This window comes from Talpa occidentalis, unplaced genomic scaffold (genome assembly GCF_014898055.3).
Source record: "Talpa occidentalis isolate TD23 unplaced genomic scaffold, MPIMG_talOcc4v2.1 talOcc4.3, whole genome shotgun sequence".
NCBI classification, from domain to species: Eukaryota; Metazoa; Chordata; class Mammalia; order Eulipotyphla; family Talpidae; genus Talpa; species Talpa occidentalis.
In genome coordinates, this window is record NW_023603184.1 from 113,903,266 (window position 1) to 113,923,714 (window position 20,449).

The following is a 20,449-nucleotide window of genomic DNA, read 5'->3' on the forward strand; positions in this document are numbered from 1 at the left end:
AAATTAGGAGATATACAAAAAGAATTTCCTTTTGATTGCCATTAAAAGCTTCCCTTTTCCATCGGGTTTCATTGTACATGATCTGTATTTAATACACAGTTATTCACCCATCTTTACTGATGCAGCAGGCCATGAGCAAACCAAAAAATTAACTAATCAAAATCATAGGTGATGTTAGAACATGTGAAATAGCTAGTTGCTATAAACTTCTTCTTAAACACAACTATATATTAACTGTTACCCACACAGAATCCTCACCAGTTCATTGCTTACTTCATTGAATTGACCTATATATCTTTTTCTCTGAGGTGGGTGCTTGATTATTTGCTAAAGTGGTGGAATAGGAAGAGGGGCATGAAACTCTGGTCTGGCTACAGTGGTGCCTATTCCTTTTGGTGGCACAAGCAGGGGGAAAGAATAGACTTTGTTGTACATGCATTGGCACAGATAACGACCTCAGTGAGGGTGGGGTAGCATGGCTGCTTGCTGATTAAACCCTCAGACATGGTTTTGAGTCACGGAGAGTATGACTGAAGGTTTTGTGTAGTCCCATTCCATTGATGCTTGAGAATTAAGGGATTTGGAAACTGTGAACCATGGAGATCCACAACACTGAGGCTATGACCTGGAAAACAGGTTCTGGGCATAGATTGGCACTTGGTTTGGTCTTAAAGGGAGAAGTGATAACATAGGTTTCTTAGCCTGGATTGGGCCATAAGATAGTGACTGCAATTTTTGGACTCACACTTCCTCTCACTCACCCAGCCACCACTCTATCAAAGTTCTAATGGCATTTTTCAAGGAAATAGATGAAAAAATTTGAAATTTTGTGTGGAAACACAAAATAACCAAAGTAATTATAAGAATAAAGAAGAAAACTGGAGATATCATTCCTGACTTAAACTGTATTACAAAACAATAGTAGTCAAAACAGTAAGGTATTAAAATAAAATAAGACACACCGACCAGTAAAATAGCATTGAGAGTGTACAAATAAAACCAGATATATATAGACAGTTAATTTGTGATAACAGAGCCAAGTCCATACAACGGAGAAGGGAAACCCCCTTTAATGAATGGTGTTGGGAAACTGAAGAGCCAAATGCAAAAAAAAAATTAACACCATTCACAAAAAATAATTCAAAATGTATTACAGACATAAATGTAAGACTTGATGTTATAAATGCACAGAAGAGATCCTTAAAAGACTAAAAATAGTAATACCATAAGTCTAAAATATTAATACTCTGAGGTATTTATCGAAAACACTAATTTAAAAATATATCTGTACCTTGTTTTCATAGGAGCATTTTTCAGAAAAAAGCCAAAACATGGAAACATCCTGAATTCCAGTTGGCAGTTAACTGATAAAATAGTTTTCATATCAATGTAATACTCTATCGGACTATTAAATATATGAAATTTAGCCTTTTATAGCAACATGGATGGAACTTAGGGTATTTATGCTAAGCTAAATGTATTTTTAAAAAAGATTTATTTATGCATACAAGAGCTGGGGTGTAGGCCAGAGGTGCAAGAGGGTGAGAGGATTCACCAAAGACAGAGTGGGCAGCAGAGCAGGTGTATTGACTGAAATACATTGCTAAAGGGAGCAGTGGGTGAGATAGGAGAGGTCTGCTGCAACATGTGCATTACCACCTTGGCTAGGAATCGAACTTGTGCTGCAGTGGCTGCCCATAGCTTCATAGTGCTGAGACTTAATCCCTTGCACCACCAGGGAAGCCCACAGCTAAATGCATTTTGTAATAAAAGAAAATTACTGAATGATTTTACTCCTATGTGGAATAAACATAAAGCAAACAACAAAACACAACAAAAATTGACTCAGACTAGGTGGAAAAATATGTTTATACCAGAGGGGAAGGGGAAAGGGTGAGTGGAATGGGTTTAGTGTGTCAATTTGGTAATGTAGAAGGTACTAGAATTTTGATTGTGGATGAGGTGAGGTGTATATACAGATGTTGAGTTAGGAATTGTACTTCAAAATTTATGTAGCATTGTAAACAATGGTAGATCAACAAAATTTTATTTAAAAAAAAGAATATCAGCCAGGCACATGATAAAGAGTTGTCTTTTTGGTTCAAATATGGTTTTAGTCAAGAGTGATAGAGGTTAAAAAAATTGATAGAGGTATTGTCAGTGCAGAAGGAAATAAAGTATGTCTAGGGAAGGTAGCATGGAATTTGTGTTATTACAGTTTTCAAATGCACAATCCAGTGATTTTTATCAGAAGAAGGTGCTTGTCGTTATTTTAAATGTGAAAAGTTTTTTCTTAATCTTGATACATTATATATATGATCGAAACAAGTAAGTGACAACATATTCTCACATAGATGATCACTAGAGGGAAAATGATCTGATGTGTTCGATGATAGGATAATCTTTAGTTAAGTGGCAGATAGGAGGGAAACAAGTGAATAAGCTAATTCAGAGTAATCAGTTAATAAGTTATATACCTATAATTAACAATTTGACAAGAAAAGCAACTCTGATACAAATGTATTTATAGAAGATTGTATGAACATAGAAAATTCATGAAAATTTTATTCAAAAGGATTTTAAGACAACAGTAGAAATCACAGTCAAAATCTTCATCTAAAATACTTAGCAGAATTAATATTGAATAATATCAAATTATATCTTTTTAACAGAAATTGCTTCATATACTACTTTTACTGATGCCTTCTTTCTTTTTCTTTTGGTTTTAATTAATCCTCCTTTTGACATTCTTTGGATGAAACCTAGGAAAGGAAAAGAAGCAAATTTATACATGATAAAGTAACACAATAATACATTTTATCTAAAATTTTCTCAAATTATCTTTTAAGTTTTAAGCCAAAGTTATGTGATTGGTTTAAATAGTTTTTAATTTGTTGATGTTTTTGTGTAGAATAACCTATTTCTAAGGAACTTACTTTTCATATATAAGTTTATAAAAATGAATAAGCATGTTGATTTTTATTAATCATCTTTCATAAGAAATTCATTCTCATTTTATTAAAAAATTGTTCTGTGTGCATGGCTTGTGAAATTATAGATTTTTTTATTTATATATTACTCTATTTTAAACACATCATTTTACATTTAGATGAAAATTAATTCATTATAATTTTGTGCATTATAACAAAACTTAAATATCTTTTTGTATAATACTTTAAAATGAAAGCTTAGTATGTAAATATTAAAAAAGGTTGATTTGTTTAAAATCCGTTCTTTCTCCATAAAGATAAAGATATGTTAAAAAAAAATGCTGCAGTTAAAACATTCAGCGATACTAGCTAAGTGTAGTTGAAAAACGTACACATTATTGTTTCTTATAAAAATAGAAATAATTTCATGATATATTTCAGAGTATCAAATTCATTCATAATTTTAATACATTACTGTAAAGAGTAATTTAGAGTGGAAAGAATGTCCTCTATACCTTTTTTACAAGTCCTAAGACAGGCATTTTTAGAAGTAAAATTGTTTTCATTCCCTCCACATCCACTGTACTTAAATGGGCGACATTTCCCAATGACTGAATTATAGTAGAATCTGTTCTCATTGGCTTGACACAATCCTCTGTCTGCTGGAGTCAGACACCAGGAGGGGCCATGAAATTCTAAGAACAAAAAAACATGGTAAGTCATATATGACAGTTTATCTGTGATATCTACATTTTTTATTGTTTATAGATTAGTTATCTGTCCAGTATTTATAGCACAGTAATCTGAATGAATTAAAATAGTACTTAGTAGAATTAATGTATTTCAATTCCACCAAAATGCTTAACCATTTTCTTAAGTGGTTAGTATTTGGAGACTTCTCTCTGATAAATAAAGTTAGATACATTTGCTTAAAGGACATATTATGATTACTTTCATTATGCACAGCTAACTTGTTCCTATAAAAACAACCACAGCACAACAATTTAACTTTTTAAAATTTGTTAACCATAGACATTTAAGAAAATTATCAATGTTTATATGTCATTTGCTCATGAATGTTCAACTTTGGAAAAAAGTCCTGAGGAGACAAATCCTCATTTATGGTATGACACAAAAACTGAAGCTCAGGTTTCTTTCTCTTGACTACGAAAGTTCTGAATGATATAAAATAATCACAAGTTTAAGCACAAGAATGAAATGCTTGTAGCAAATTATAAATGTAGCAAATTCTAAATTTAAGCATGAGAGAAGGACCCCAAAAGGGAAGGTTTTACTTAATAATAAATTTTCCTTTTGAACTGAAACATCAGTTCTAGATGAGTTAGAAGTTTCTGAGAAGGAAGGAATATTGCTGAAGCTAATAATATAAAACATTTACAGATTTATTAAACTCAACAGATAGATTAGTCTGTCAATGGGACCAACCCGTTTCAAAAACGTAAGAAAAAATTACACCTAGAATGATAAAAGGAACACTCATATCTTTAAGGAAAAGCATAGAAAAAGTTCAGCCCAATGGTAGTATTTAGCTTCTTTGGATATTCCTGTTAGTGAGGGAAAGCTGACATTCTTTAGTAGCAGAGCTAAAATTCTGCAGCTATGTTGGTGGATGGTGAGGAATCAGTATAAGAAAATTTTAGTGGCTCTGCCAGATGCTGACAAGTGGTAAAACAAGTGCAGACAAAGATGACTTACTAAATGTTCAGCATTGGTAGAAAATAGAACTTTGAGGAATACAGTAGCCAATGAAGGCAAATAGGTTGTTCAGAAAGCAAGAAGGGATCTGATGATATAAGAACCACAGATGAAAAGACTGTGAAAGAAAAATGCAATGAAACAATTTGTGCAAAAAAAGAAAAGATCTTAAGTTAATGGACATATTTTTAACCACCTTCTGTTTTCTAGGTATTTAAATAAACATTAGAATTTGTTTATGTAATGGCTTATGTAACAGAAAAAATCTGGAAAATATACAAGAAAGAGTGAAGACTACTAGGGGATGGATATTTGAAAATAAATTTTAGAAAGTTGATATTCTTTTGTTCTAAAATTCAAGAATTAATCACCAAGAATATTGAGTTTTATTTATATATTTGACTAGGTCTATAAATAGGTCTAGAAATCCTTCCGGTTTCTAGGATCATTAAAACTAAAATATTCAAAATAATGTATTTCTAATTTATCCTGTTAGGGAATTACTGGGTTTGATAGCTTCAATCATAAGTTTGAAATATATTTGGCGAGGATCTGTGCTTAGCTATCTAAAAAATGTTGAAATTTGTCACAAATAATGATTTTTATAAAATAAATTTTCTGATATCCAAAAAAATACATTGTAATGGAATCCTACTCTTATTTGTGCTTTTTCAATGAGTGAGCGTGGATTTCCAACTTACAGCCTAAAATATAACATGTCTATCAATTATAACCTCTTCTGTCTCTATGAGCTTCCAAATTTACCACTATGTTCAAAAACAAAACAAAACAAAAAATTCACCACAACTGTCTGACTAGAGAGGCAGAGAACTGAGGAAGGAAATTGCTTTTCTTTTTTTAAATTCTCAGCAAGCACAGGAGATGTTTCATAGCAGAGATGTGAGTATGGTGAAATATGGTTTATATGTTAACTTCATGTAAGCATTTTATATACTAGATGTATTAGCCCATAATAAGTTGCATGTAAGTATATGAATATACTTGCAATTTATAATTTTTTAAAAAAGGTATTAGTTATATCTCAAAAGTAGTATTTTCCTAAAGTTCCCAATTTCAGGACAGAGTTTTCTTACTAAGGTTAGCAAACTCATTCTTTTTTCTCTTGAACTCACAACCTATATTTGACCTCATTATAAAAGTAAGGCTATTGCAATGTGAGGGCAAGCGAACCTGGTACTTGTGGAGCTAAAGTTCCTAGACTGGAGATAAGCATGAAAACCTCTGTTATGGTAAACCGGGAACCTGGACCATCAGTTCAAAGCTACAACCAAAATGGGTTTCTAAAGTGGTACTTGAAACCATGTCAGATACACATAGGTTTGGAGGGGAGATGAACCCTAGATTCTGACTCCTTTGGCTACCCAGTCTTCCAACAATGTCTGTCCCAATCCACTCAGAGACCAAGGGAACGAGTTGCCTATAACATGGGTAAGACAAGAGGAAGTCAGGGGATTGGCTGGAGAGCAAACAGACAGTTGACCAGCACAGATGCCATCAGAGAGTGTTTCACTACTTGTTAAACTGTCCAAAGCATAAGATTGTCACTACATGGAAGTCTTGTGGCTTCTGACAGAGGGAATTTGGAATGTGGTTTCTGACAGCCTGCTTTCTGGTTCTCAGATTTAATTTGTTCCTCTGAACTAAATACCTGTTCCTACTCAAAAAATGTCTGTCCCTGACTGGTCAGGTAATAGCTGTTATCTGTGTCTTTTAGTTTGTCTTGACTTAATTACTACACAGATTATCAAACACACCTCACCTTTGACTCAGATAAATACCAAGGTTCCTAACATTAGAAATAGATTAGTTAGTGAGTTAAAATTTGATGTTAATCACTAAAGATGTTGTAATATATATATATGGTTAGCATTTACAAGTTTTTAATAAAGCAATAAATTATCAGTTGGTCAGTCTTTATGAGCCTATTATTTTGGAAACATGAGAAATATATCTAATGTGTAAGTGAATCCATTTCTTTTTTAACTCTAAGCAGGAAAACTATCACTGAGTTATCCTAGCATACACAATCATAGACTTAAAGTAATGAAATAGATGGTTTCTCAAGGACACTTAAGCTCAAAGATTTTTTGACTCCTTGATTATCATCTGGTTCAATCTGCAAAAATGAAGAAATTTAAATTTTTGCATCCCATGAGGAATAAGTTTGACTATTTTTAGTTAGCATATTTGTTCTAGATAATCATAATACTCATCTATTCAAAGTCTAGACTTTGATATCTACGAGAGAGAATATAAAGGTTTTGAGGTAGCTGCACAATGAGAGTTTTGGTCTAGATTATAATTATTTGCAGAAATGTAAGGGAGAAGAAAAGGGCACTAACCTGATTTTTGCTCATTTTCCAAAGAGCATTTAATCTCCATATGTGTTCTGTCTTGATCTTGCCATTAACAAGAAGGTGGATAGCTTCCATTTAAGGGTCTACAATAGGTTTCAGGATTCAGGAGACACTTATTTTCTGCCAGGAAGTACCATGATTTATTGGTAGTATGACTGCTAAACTGTATGTGGGACTGTTTTGTATGTAGTTTGTGTAAAATTATAAAATAAACTTAAAATCTTATACTCCCTCTGAATATTCACTGCTGTCTCCTGTTGTTCCCACTTTACATACATATTTAGATTTTATCTTACCAACTCATTTAGGTTTTGTAAACTGGCTCATGACTTGTTTAATAAGTCGTTTGTCTTGGGAATTGAATAACAAATATTTTTTTTGAATAAAAAATTATTTTCCCCCATAATTTCTTTTGAAGATATATTTATGCAAGAACTGGGGTACAGATCAGAGGCGCGGGAGGGTGAGAGAATTCATCAGAGAAAGAGTGGGGAGCAGAACAGGCAGACTGACCGAAGACACTGCTGAGGGCAGCAGTGGGTGAGGCAAGAGAGGTCTGCCACACTATGTGGGTTTCTCTCTGGCCAGCCAGGAATTGAACCCACACTAGAGGCTGCAGACAGCTTCACATCGTAGCACTTAACCTGCTGCGCCACCAGGGAGGCCCTCCCCATAATTTTGTAGTGATGAAAAATAGAAAAATTTTGACCTTCTAATTACCTTTTTTCATTATAAAATGTTGAAATAGCACAAAATACAACAAATATAAAATAAAAATACTCTGTAATTCTACCCTTAAACCATTATCAATGTTTGGTATATTGCTTCTCAATTATTTGCATATGCAAATATACATTTGAGTCTGACTATTCTTAATAATATTTTGCTAATATGTTTTCACATTTGTTCTCATATATACCTTATTCTTTTTAATATATGCATTGAATATTTAATGCATTCCATTTTGTACAGTGCATTTAGCATATTCAGTATTCATGTATAAAGGTGATTTCTATTTAATTCCAGACAATGGCTTAAGACCATCTTGTATATTTGTTCAAATATTTCTAGATGAGTTATTTCTAGTATTAGAATTGTGCAAAAGCTATATGCAATTTGTGATGTTGGAGATGCTAGTGTTTAAAAGAGTCTAAAAATTGTTTAACAAAACATGGACCTTACTACATTGTCTTTTTTTTTTTTATTAATGTTGTTATTTTTCTCTACTCCTACCAACAAAAAATGAAAGGGTACAATGTAGGGCTATTAATTGCTCATAAGTCTCAAATGATCAGCAAAACATACTTTACAAAGAACCTAAGATCCCATTGATTTAAAGATCATTTTATGCACTGCTTAAAAAGAAGAGAATCACACAATTACACAACTATACACTCTTAGATGTGTATTTCATCATGATTTTAACCATGTTAAATATGGAAAAAGATGAATCTTAGACTCAATAAAATAAAATAATTTATCTTTTTGTGCAAACACACCAAATTTAAACACATACAAACCCACATACATACACAGACACCCACAACTGGGAATGGAAAGGCATTTGAATTCTAATGCACCAAAAGCTGAAAGGGAGTTCTCTGTCCCCGTGTGACTATGCAGGTGCTTCTCTTTTTCTATCTCTTTTTTTCTAATAAACCTGTCCTTTAAAAAATAAAAAAAGTTGAGCGTGTAATCAATGAGAAAAATGATGACTACAAGGATGTTTTTAGCAGGTAGTGAGCCCTGAAGTTTGCTAAGTTGCAACTGTACAATATAGATTGTTTTATACTGAGCTTATTCTATACTATTGAAGCTTCTCCAGAAGTTACTTCCAGTCTTGTACTTTATTTACTTTGTGATGAGTTGGCAAACAAAAATAGCAATGTTAAAGGAAATATCTAGGATATTGACAGTGATTTCCTCTGTGTAATGAAAATATATTGCAAAATATATTATGCATATAAATATTAGAAGTATTATATAATATATTTTTAGAGTGATCCGGGTATACAATATACACAAATGCCCTGCTCCAATTGATACTTTGTAATCATGGTCATAAAAATATTCTTTTGAGCTCTTATTGTGAGCTAAACATTGGGTTAAGGATTTTATATGCCTTATCTAATCATTACAAATTTTTTATATTCTGCTACTTTCCACATATAACAAATGAGGGAACTAAGGCCGAGTTGTTAATATTTTGAAGGCCACAGAGTGAGAGTCAACAAAGAGCAGACTGGAATTTAAATCCAGTTTTCTGCCTATTAAACCAGTGTTCTTCAACACTATGCTATGTCATCTGAAAACAAAATAGAAATAAAAATGTTTGAATAAACATATTTTATAATTATCAGATAATTAGAAAGTTGTCACAACGTCTGTATATGAGATTCCTTAATTCTCTCTTTGCTGAAGATGAAGTTTACAGTGTCTTAGATACGTCCTACCTTCAGTGACATGGGTGGAATTGAATTGTAGTTTATCAAGTTCGAACAGAAGAAAGATCTAATCAAAATAGGTCATCAGACAAGGAGGCTGGAAACACATCTCAGGAACAGCAGTGCTGAGCTAAACAGTATTCAGAGAGCTCAAAACCTTTCAAGGCAAGAATGCTTGGTTGACTTTTTCAATTTGAACTGATTCTAGCCAGGCTTTTCTTCATTCTGATATTTGCACCGATCTGGCTGGTTCATTTAATAACATTAAAATTGAAAGAAAAGCAGAAACTTCATTCTACTGTGTCCATAGAAAACACAGAACTTTCCTAATCCACGCACTTTTTATCAATGCTTTTCAAGTTCATTCCTGCAAAGACTGTTCATATTCAAATAGAAAAAGGTTAGTCAGGGAATTGCATATAATATAGGCCAGCCCAGGATTTTCTAACCTATTCTTTCTTTATCCTTAACCTCCCTATTGTGCGCAATACCAAATTAATATAGAGTAGAGATTTTCCCCTTTTAACAAGAAACATGTGCCATTTAATCAGCATTATTAACTTATTTGTTTGTAGTATGTTTTGTATTCATTTGTCAGTTTTCGTTTATAGTTGTATAAAGGGCACACACATAAGGGTTTATTACTTTCATTTTATTTGCTCATATAAAATGAATGTTATTTAAAATAATTTGTTTTAAAATTAGAAGTTAGCGATTTTCTCTTTTTATACTTTCTGTATGTTATTTATGATTGAGAAATACTTCTCTGGAGGAGTCTTAGGAATAGGGCTAAAACTTTATCTTTGTTCAAACAGAGATGGTCCAGGAAGAAAGGGATTAGCGAAAGCAGGCAGTGTCACCTAGGGTGACTGCATTGGATGGCAGGAGCCTTGGCAGAGATGAAGTGCTACATTTTTGCATCTCACCAATGTTCTTACCAGGAAATGGAAGTTCTGATGGATCCTTTCCAAAAGTGGTTATCTATTTTTAGAAAGTCAGCTTGTCAGAAAATCAGCATATAAAGGCACCAGATTCACCATGTAGACATACTTAGTTTATTAAGGAAGTGTCTTTGCTTTTTGGGCTGAGGACAAATTATGAGAAACAGAATACTTCTTTGGGACTATGGACATAAGTTTTTGATCAAGTGGGTTTTTGAACTGTTGGCAGTGCTGGTGATTAACTGTGGCATGTGACTAAGCATGTGACTCTTAGTTGATGAGGGATATTTTCTTTCCAGAAAATTTCCATGGTTGTGATATTCCTCTACATGTAATTACATCTTCAATGAGAGGCCGAATAGGTGGTAATATTTTCTTGTGAATCTGTAAATTCACTTATGAATGATGGAATATGGCTGTCAATCAGACCATTTGCAAGCATAAAACCTCTTCCAGGAGGTCAAAGATACCAAAAGTTTTAAATAAGAATAAAAGAAATTCTTCCCATTTTTCACACAGGTATGGAATCTCGCTAGTAGGTCATACACTGAATATAGCCAGGAGAGAGACAGTTTCAAGTAGCCAAATGGTCTTCAGAATGGTATCCAACCCCCCTTGTTCTGGAGGCTGTGAGGAAGTAATATGGAGCTAGATCAGGCATATACAAGTCTTTTCTGTCAGAAAGCAAGTACCAGACAGGGTTGGCAGTATGTTTTTGAAGTCAACCAAAGACTTCCCCCCAACAAATACCATAAAGCTTATATCATCTAAAGGCAAATTTAAAAAGTTGAGCCTGAAAGCAAAAGGTGCTATGAAAACTAAGAAAATAACTCACTTTTTCCATGAATGGGTTAGGTGATTCAGAATTCCCAGAAATAGTAGTGACACTTGAGAAAATTAGTTTTTCTTTATAAGTTAGACATTTACTTATGAGTTATATTGACTGGAATATATCACCTCATGAATATAAATACTAAAACCTTATTAATGGTATCTATAAAGGAATCACATCTTACACTATAATGAAAGCACAGATATTAACATTTTGTACAAAATGCTTATCCTAAAACAAACATAGATATATGAACAATCAGTATTCTTATAACCATCATTTGTTCTTTCTATTATAATGTGGATTACAAGATTATTAAATAAAAAATATGAGTCATTGGACCTGAGATTTACACTGGGTTAAACACTGGGTGAGGGAAAGTCTACCAAATACAGTAATATACTATAACATGTAACATATTGTCTCTATCTTCAAAGAATTTATAGTTTAGTCAATGAGGCAGAGCTAACACAACATCATATAATAGAAGTAGCAAATGAATAAAAGTAGGAAGCAAGTGGAAGGAGAGAGGAAAAGACTTCTGATAGTGGTGAAAATGTAGTGTATAGAAGATGAGGAGAGACAATGAATTTTAGGTAGAAAAATATACATAAAACATCACATGGGGGGCCTGGTGGTGCAAGGGGTTGAGCACAGCACTGTGGGACTGTCTGCAGCCTCTGCAGCATGGACTCAATCCCCAGTGGGCCAGGGAGCTACCCACATGGCGCAGCAGAACTCTCCTGTCTTGCCTGCTGCTCCCCTCAGCAGTGTATTTCAGTTGGACTGCCTGTTCTGTTCCCCACTCTGTCTTTGGTGAATCCTCTCAACCCCTGTACCTCTGGCTGGTACCCCAGTTCTTGTATGCATAAATAAATATATCTTTAAAAAAAGAAAAAAATAACATGGAATAAAGATGGATAATTTGTGTTTACTAGTTATGAAGAAAGTCATTATTTTGTATTTGATGATAATGCCCATTCTGAATAGGGAGAATAAATGTATATTGAAAGATAATGAATCAAAATTTGGAATATGTAAAGGGCTATCAGATGATGCAGAAAAAATTAAGACACATGGTTGAGATTAAATAAATCCAAAGAATACATCCATGAAGTTAAATACTTTTTCTATAAAGACAGGGAAATATGCAAAAATATTTCATTAAAGATAGCTTGACCATAACAGTGGATGTATGCAAATAGAATAGTGATTGCGGAAAGATCATATATAATTAATATCATTCACTGTGGTCCAGAATGTGCTTTCAAACATTCTATAAAATTTTCTTTAAGAAAGAAAAAGTCTCAGTCTTTGAGATCACTCACACAGCCTGTTAATATTGAAATATGGAAGTAAAAAGGAGAAAAATTAAACAACAAATGTGCTTAATAAGCATTCAATTATCTTGAGTCTAGAGGCACACTGGAGAAAAATGTATTTTCAGGTTAATTTGCTGTAGTATGGATAAGAATAAATAGCAATTTAAAAATTACCAAACAGTTTTCTGGTGACACTGAACAAAACTTCTAAACTGCTTCTCCAGTATCATTATGAAAAGAAACATTAAAATTATATTTATGCATTTTTCAATTTCAATTTTTTATTTTATGCATAAAATTATATTTGCACATTTGCAAATGTGTAAATTATATTTACACATTCATATATTTTGATAGAGTGCCTGCCAAAAATCATGAATTTTATATTTCATTTTAGAGATAAGTGATTGAAGATCTCTATTTGAATTGGTAAAAATAAACCAAATCTTTGGCTAACACCTTAAACAACAATGTTTTACATAAACATAGAACTATATTTTCTTAAATTAGAATAGGACATATTACCATAATTACACTTAACAGATGTAATTACTTTTGGGCTGTAATGTCAAGAGTCTTTGTAGACCTCGGCAAATGCCTTTGATGGAGCTGGGAAGGGATGATCTAGGATTCACAAGGATTGGGGCACAGTTGCCTTCCTATGCTCTCTGCCACTTGTATGGAATGAAGAAGGGATCATCTAGGTCTTAGGTAACAGAGAATGACAGCTGCATCCCCACCTCCTGCATCTTGGAGGGGCAGACCAGGGACCATGTAGGTTTAGGAGATGAAGGCAGAGCTTCATTGTCACCCTGTGTATTAATCCCCTCTTCATATCAAACGTCTCACAGTAGTTGTTGTAACGTTTAGGAATATAACATAAATTTAGGAAGGTTAAAACAGAAGAAAAATAAAGGAATATATTATGCTCCTAAAAAAGGATAAAAGGAGTCAATTTAGCTATAAGAAATTAGATTTGGAAGCAGATATGTGAAGTACAAAATAAAATAGTTTTATAGGAAAATGAGGACCATTAGCCTTAGCTTTAAATGCACTTGCTGTGAAAGAGTTTTCCTTTAAATATCTATTATTTAAAATATAAAACCTTATAACATTGTTTTTGTTTTAAATTCGTGTTTTGAAACTTACTTCTTCCTAAGTTAGTAATTTACTCTTATAACCACTAGTTTATTACAGTTTTTAGTGAGCAACTGTGTAAACTCTTAGGATTATATAGTATTTAAAATTCTTTTACTTTCTCACTTATTTTATTTCTCTTTTCTATTTTGGTAGAGTACCTGACAAAAATCATGAATTTTATATTTCATTTTAAAGAGATAAGTGATTGAAGATCTCTCTTTGAATTGGTAAAGTAAACCAAACCAAAAATACCGAAACATATGAAAACTGATTTCGTATATTTCTTTTATTTGTAGATATTACATGTTTCTTTCAAACCACTAATAAATTTGTCACTCTAACCGTTTACATATTTCACAACAATATGATTAGCATGCTTTTCCACATGTGATATTTAATCCGGTAAAACAAATTGTCATTGAAAGACACAGGGCTAGAAAGACACAAAGAAAGAAAGCAATGAAATTAATTTTACATATATAAATTAGAACTCCAGAGATACTTATCAACATTATTATAAACAAAGTAGTGCTTTAAATTTTGACTCAGATTCACCTGACATTGTATTCACTGTTCTAACTGTAAATCTAAGTAACTGAAAATACCATATTTTCCAAATATAGGGGAAACTTTGCATGCCCTTTGTGACATCTGAAAGTCTAATGGAACACTGCTGAGGATGCTTGCACTTTAGCTAATTTAATCCCTGGGGACATCCATTTGTTTTTAAAAATCTTACACCAAAAGTAAGCATTTGACAAAGAAAAATATTTACTGTCATGCATTACTCCTCATTCTTAGGCTGTTTGAGGGAGATAAAGCAGAGCGTGGAAGTCAGAGATTGAAATGGAGAGAACTAAGGATGGTGCATATAGGAGGAAACTTAATTCTCCTTCTATGGGATCATGTTACAAGTAGTGGTAGCATATATAATGTTCCCCTTTAGACCTCATGTCTTCTTATAGTTTACATTCTTCTACGAATCTTCCTAGTCTTATCACTTCTAAAGTATGGTGCTCAGGGCTGAAGCAAATCCTACAGACCTGATCTGTCTATGTGACACTAAGCCGGATATTTACATCCCTCACTCTAGTGAAGTCACAGGTAACATTTGCAGTGCTTTATATCAGGCGGAGGTTTTTACCTTTTTACCTTCTGTCTACTTGCTTGCTTTTATTTGTTGGCTGTGAAGAGAGATCTTAAAGGTATTCTGATTCTGAAACCCACCAAATTGTGCTATATGGCCAGATAAGAGTATCTCTGACCCAAACACTGTGTCTCTTTGTGTCCTCAAGTTGTGATTTTAATAGCCAAAGGACTCTTTCAACTCATGCCAAGTTTACACTTAACACTTTCACAGGGTCTGCTTCTAAGCAAAATCTCCAGTCCTCAAGTGAGCTGTGGATTTTTTAAATTTAGGTAGTACCTTACATTTATCCTGTTAGGTTTCAGTTGCTTTGGATTGTTTCTAACTGTCCAGATAGCTGTCGTTTCTAGTTATGTTTCTTGTATTTTCACAAGTATTTCCCAAGTTCTGCATTTTCTGTAGACAATTTTCTGTATGTTTGTTTAAATTTGATAGATATATTGGCAGGGTAAAGCCCAGAAGACAATTCTGTAGAAGTTCAAAATAGAATTCCTTTGAAAAGTGACGTGACATTTGGGAATGGTTTTTATTTTACAAATTCCTAATCTGCCCTGTGACTAAGACCAGAGAAACTACCCAATGCCTTGCTCACTTTAAGTCTATTTAAGACTGCCTTTTATTTACATGGTACCACCATTAAAATGATTTACCATCAGACATTGAGGCTGATAATTCCTAGCATTATGTTATATGGTGTTTTTTGTATAGAATTAAATGTCCTATGAAAGTATTCATGTGATATGTCATCAAAAGCCTACTTCAGGGGCCTCCCTGGTGGTGCAAGGGGTTAAGTTTTAGCACTATGGAGCTATCCACAGCCACTGCAGCACTGCAGGAGTTCTATCCTCAGCTGATCAGGGAGCTAACCTACATGGCTCAGCAGACCTCTCCTGTCTCTCCCACTGCTCCCTTCAGCAGTGTATTTCAATCAATCCGCCTGTTCTGTTCCCTACTCTGTCTCTGGTGAATCCCTTCCCCCCGCCACCCCCACACTTCTGGACTCTACCCCAATTCTAGCGTGCATAAAATAAATAAATCTTTAAAAAATAAAAAGCCTACTTCAAAGCATACTTTAAATAGATTAGTAAAATTTTCACTTTTATGGATTTAGAGACCTTAGATTTTCTGGATTTTAATATTTATACAACCTATTAAGAAACAAAACATGTATAATTTTTAAAAGTATAGTTCTGATATGCATTTTACTTATATTGTCGCCATGATGATTTTTTTTTCTGGCAGTAATAAAAAATGAGATTCTTACCCAAAAAGCTGGGGACCTTGGTAGGCTGGGGACTCACAGAGTCATTATGCACAGAATTAACCTGGGTTCTGTAATCATCCACCGGGAAAACATTCACTGGAGAAAAACAGCCAATTAAAATAGGAGACATTCTAAGCTTATAATTATACAGCAAAGCATGACAGTTGTGTAAAGAAAAGTAGATTTCTATAAATTATATTGACATTTTATTAAATTTAACAAATTCACACTTGTTAAATTTGTCAATGGTGAATCAATATATGTGTATTTATATCAATATCTATATTTTCATGAGTAACTTAGTCATTCTTTGTCAGAAAAAGTGTAATAGTGAATGTTTATGTCACTGTGTTGAAAAATTTTATGGCTGATAAAATTTAGATTATAGGTTCCAAAGAACTATTTGCCCTCAAATTGTTATAAACCTAAGGAATTTAAGCAATCTTAATCTTGTGCCTAAATTACATATTCTAGGGAAGGAAAACTATATAACTTGAAAAATCAACATCAGGTCTATGGAAGTAATTCTATAGTTATTTGGACTATGTTGTTTTATCTAATTTTTACTTAGTGGCTAATTTCTATAAGATTTAGTGAATAAAAATGTATTTTTATTTCTGCAGCTGAAGCAGAATCTAGGTAAGTCTGAATATCTCTTAAGAGCCTTATTTTTTTAAGATTCATATAAATGAAGAAAAATGTGATGAGAATTAAACTTACATGTATCCTCACAGGTGTTCTTGCAGTCTTCCAGTAATTCAAAGTTGTTTTCGTTGCCAAGGCACCCACCATACTTGAAACTTTCACACTGCTTTGACTGATTGTTATAAAAATACCTAGTAATATAACCTCTGCAGATTCCAGGATCTTCTTCCAAATAGCAGAAATCTGGCTTTTCTAGCAATTATAAAAATGTTAGAAAACAATATTTATTTTTGTGAACAATTTAATTATTTTAATTAAAGGTATAAATAATTAGAAACTATTTAAGGAGTAAATTTGAAAATTTAAAGAGATTAAAATGTAACTGTCCGTGACTATACAATATTAAAACCATCTTCTATAACATTTAGGATAAGGAATATGCACCTATTGTCACACATTTTTGCTATTGGAATTTCAAGTTCTAAATTTCTCATAGTAAATTAATAGGGAATTAACTATCAACCATTTTATGAATTAAGAAAACAAAATCTGGGCCTCCCTGGTGGCACAGGCAGTTGAGTGCTGCATTGTGAAGCTGTCCGCAGCCTCTGCAGCACGGGTGTGATCCCTGCCAGCCGGCTGGCGAGAATCCCACATGGCGAAGCAGACCTCTCCTGTCTTGCCCTCTGCTTCCCTCAGCAGTGTATTTCATTGGTCTGCCTGTTCTGTTCCCCATTCTGTCTCTGGTGAATCCTCTCACCCTCCCATACATCTAGCCTATACCCCTGTTCTTGTGTAAAAATAAATAAATCTTTTAAAAAAAAGAAAGAAAATAAAATCTATGAGGCTATTTTGCCACTAGTTGGGAAGTATAAAATGTTATGGCAAAATTTTGGTTTACATAGTTTAAGCATATGTGCATTGACATATAGGGAAGATCTATGAATATTTCATACTTTTTAAGTGTGGGGTATCATTAGGAAAAGGAGTATAATGAGTTGTTTCTTTAAGAATGGTTTCAATTAGAAAAATTGGAGAAGCAGCTTTGAGGAATATGAATGCTTTTGTGGCTATTCTTAGAATTTCCTGAAGTCTTATGTTGGAATTAGTGTCTGTGCTATGTATGAGAGAAGAAATCTCAGGCATTGGAATGACTCCAGCAGTGCAGAAGCAGAAATCTCAGGCATTGGAATGACTCCAGCAGTGCAGAAGCAGAAATCTCAGGCATTGGAATGACTCCATGTTCAGGGATTGAAGAGGCTTTTGTAAAAGTCGAATACCCATTCTTTGATAGTTCTCCAAACCAAGCTAAACACAGCTGTCATAAAAGTTGTGCCACCATGACTTACGTTACAAGCTTCCTCTACAGGTTAGCGTCTCTATAAAAAGGAGAGTTGAATTTATTTTGAAAATATAATTGTGAAACATACTGGAAATTTTTTAGGGCAAACTACAATTCCCGCATTTCCCCCTCTGCAACTATGTCACCATGGTGGGAAAAATGAACTGCAGTTCTTTTTATATCTTAAAGCAACTTGCTCTTCATTCTCAGAGAAGCAATACTCACCAGTGTTTTATTATAAAAATAGCAGGATAGAGCTTCCATATGATCCAGCAATTCCACTCCTAGGTATTTACCCAAATGACACAGAAACATTAATTCCGAAGGGAACCTGCATCCCTATGTTTATAGCAGCTCTATTTACAATAGCTAAGCTTTGGAAACAACCTAAATGTCCAAAAATAGATGACTGAATCAAGAAGATGTGGTACATATTATACACAATGGAATATTATTCAGCAATCAAAAAAGATAAACACATGCAGTTTGCAGCAACATGGATGGAGCTAGAAGGGATCATGCTCAGCGAAATAAGTCAGAAAGAAAAAGAAAAATACTGAAATACTGGATGGTGTCACTCATAGCAGGAATTTAGAAAACCTAAATAAGAGACCAGGAAAAAGACTAATTAATACAAAGTAAAAATCAAAATCAACAAGCAACTATAAATTAGAGACACACTACGGGGCGGGAGGGGCGGGGAGAGGTGGGGAGAGGAAGGACTTGCATCAAAATAAGGGGGGGTGCAATTGTATGGGGAATATTACCAAAATGAAAATGCATACATTGTGGAAAAATGATGGAAGAATTATATAAAATAAAATATTTAAAAAAGAAAATGCATACATTGTACAAAAATGAAAAATTATGTAAAAATATATATAAAATAAAATAAAAAATAAAGAAAAAAGTTAATGATTTCTGCAACAGTTGCAGAAAACCCAATCTCTTATGAAAAATTATTTTATTAATAAAATATTCCATCGTAAATACCTATTTTTTGCAACTTATTAAAGTACCAATTTGAAATTTATTTTGTTTGTTATCCCTTGTTGTCTTTTTTTTTTTAAGATTTATTTATTTATATAAGAACTGAGGTACAGGTCAGAGGCGCGGGAGGGTGAGAGAATTCACCAGAGACAGAGCAGGGAACAGAACAGGCAGACGGACCTAGGACGCTGCTGAGGGGAGCAGTGAGTGAGGCAGGAGAGGCCTGCCCTGCCATGTGGGTTTCTCCCTGGCCGGCCGGGAATCGAACGCACACTGCAAAGGCTGCTAACAGCTTCACAGCGCTGTGCTCAATCCACTGTGCCACCAGGGAGACCTTTATCCCTTGTTTTCTCAAGATGAATGTTGCCGTTATTCCCATAGCAACAATGTATGGTTATGTTTTCAATATGTGACAAGGAAAAGAAAATTCTTTAAATTTTATAATAATTTATATAATAGAAAGAAGAAATATGTATAATTATTGTAATTTTATTTATTTTGGTATGAAGAAGTACTTATGAAATGTTAAATCATTATAACAGGATATATGAATTTTATATTTAACTAAAAGGAATGGGTAGAAATATTACATGTACAGAAAGGAAAGAGTAACTAATTAGACTGAAAGTATAATTAAGAAACTGTACAAATGGAAGTTGTTATTTTTATATGAGACACCATTTTAGGACATAAAATTATTTCATGGATAAAATTATTTTGAGGATAAAGTTGAAATTGTACACTTTTACAAAATAATTCTGTGTAGGTCTACAGTTAAAAATACTTACCGTTACAAATTAAGAAATTCATGCCTGATATTTCCCAGTAAATAAAGTAGCATTCTTTTTGAGTGGGCATATACATTTCTTGCTCTGAATTGATGCTCAGTTAAAACTGAGTGCACAGAACAAAGACCTTAAACTACATGCCAACCTCCCATATGTCATAGACTTTACTTAGCAATTAATTGTCTTAGACCAAACTTTCTTTCAGAATTGAATTGTCCATTGTCTTGATTAAGTTCTGATGTTAGGAAGCACATCAAGTTAACTTCAAATTGATATTTTTAGTCAAATCTGCAGAAAAACCAGCCAACCAATTATAGATTGGTTTTAGTTGGATGAATCTGGCCAAACTGATGAAGTGCTGAGATTATGAAGGGATTAGTGATCTAAAATAAGATAATCTAGTGATCTAGACTAGGACAAGCAACATCTAAACTGAATTTCCTTACATAAGTTTAAATAGCACACAATGAATGTTCACCTTTTTGCAGTGTTGTCTTTGTCAATATAACCTTCTTTGGATTATCTGCAAGAAACAATATATGAATATCAATTACCACAATTTATAATGAA

General features: G+C 33.3%; 1 protein-coding gene across 3 annotated transcripts in view; it reads right to left on the reverse strand.

Annotated features, from left to right (window-relative positions):
- Positions 1-1,261: 1,261 nt before the first annotated feature.
- Positions 1,262-20,449, reverse strand: part of TFPI (tissue factor pathway inhibitor) — a 70,909-nt gene continuing 51,721 nt past the window's right edge. For all 3 annotated transcript variants that reach the window (XM_054699913.1, XM_054699915.1, XM_054699914.1), the window contains 5 exons: positions 20,358-20,402; positions 16,835-17,011; positions 16,115-16,210; positions 3,446-3,625; positions 1,262-2,762 (listed from right to left, as the gene is read on the reverse strand). In XM_054699913.1, the coding sequence (XP_054555888.1) occupies positions 2,656-2,762; positions 3,446-3,625; positions 16,115-16,210; positions 16,835-17,011; positions 20,358-20,402 (605 nt within the window). In that variant the 3' untranslated portion in view covers positions 1,262-2,655. The remainder of the gene's footprint in view (positions 2,763-3,445; positions 3,626-16,114; positions 16,211-16,834; positions 17,012-20,357; positions 20,403-20,449) is intronic.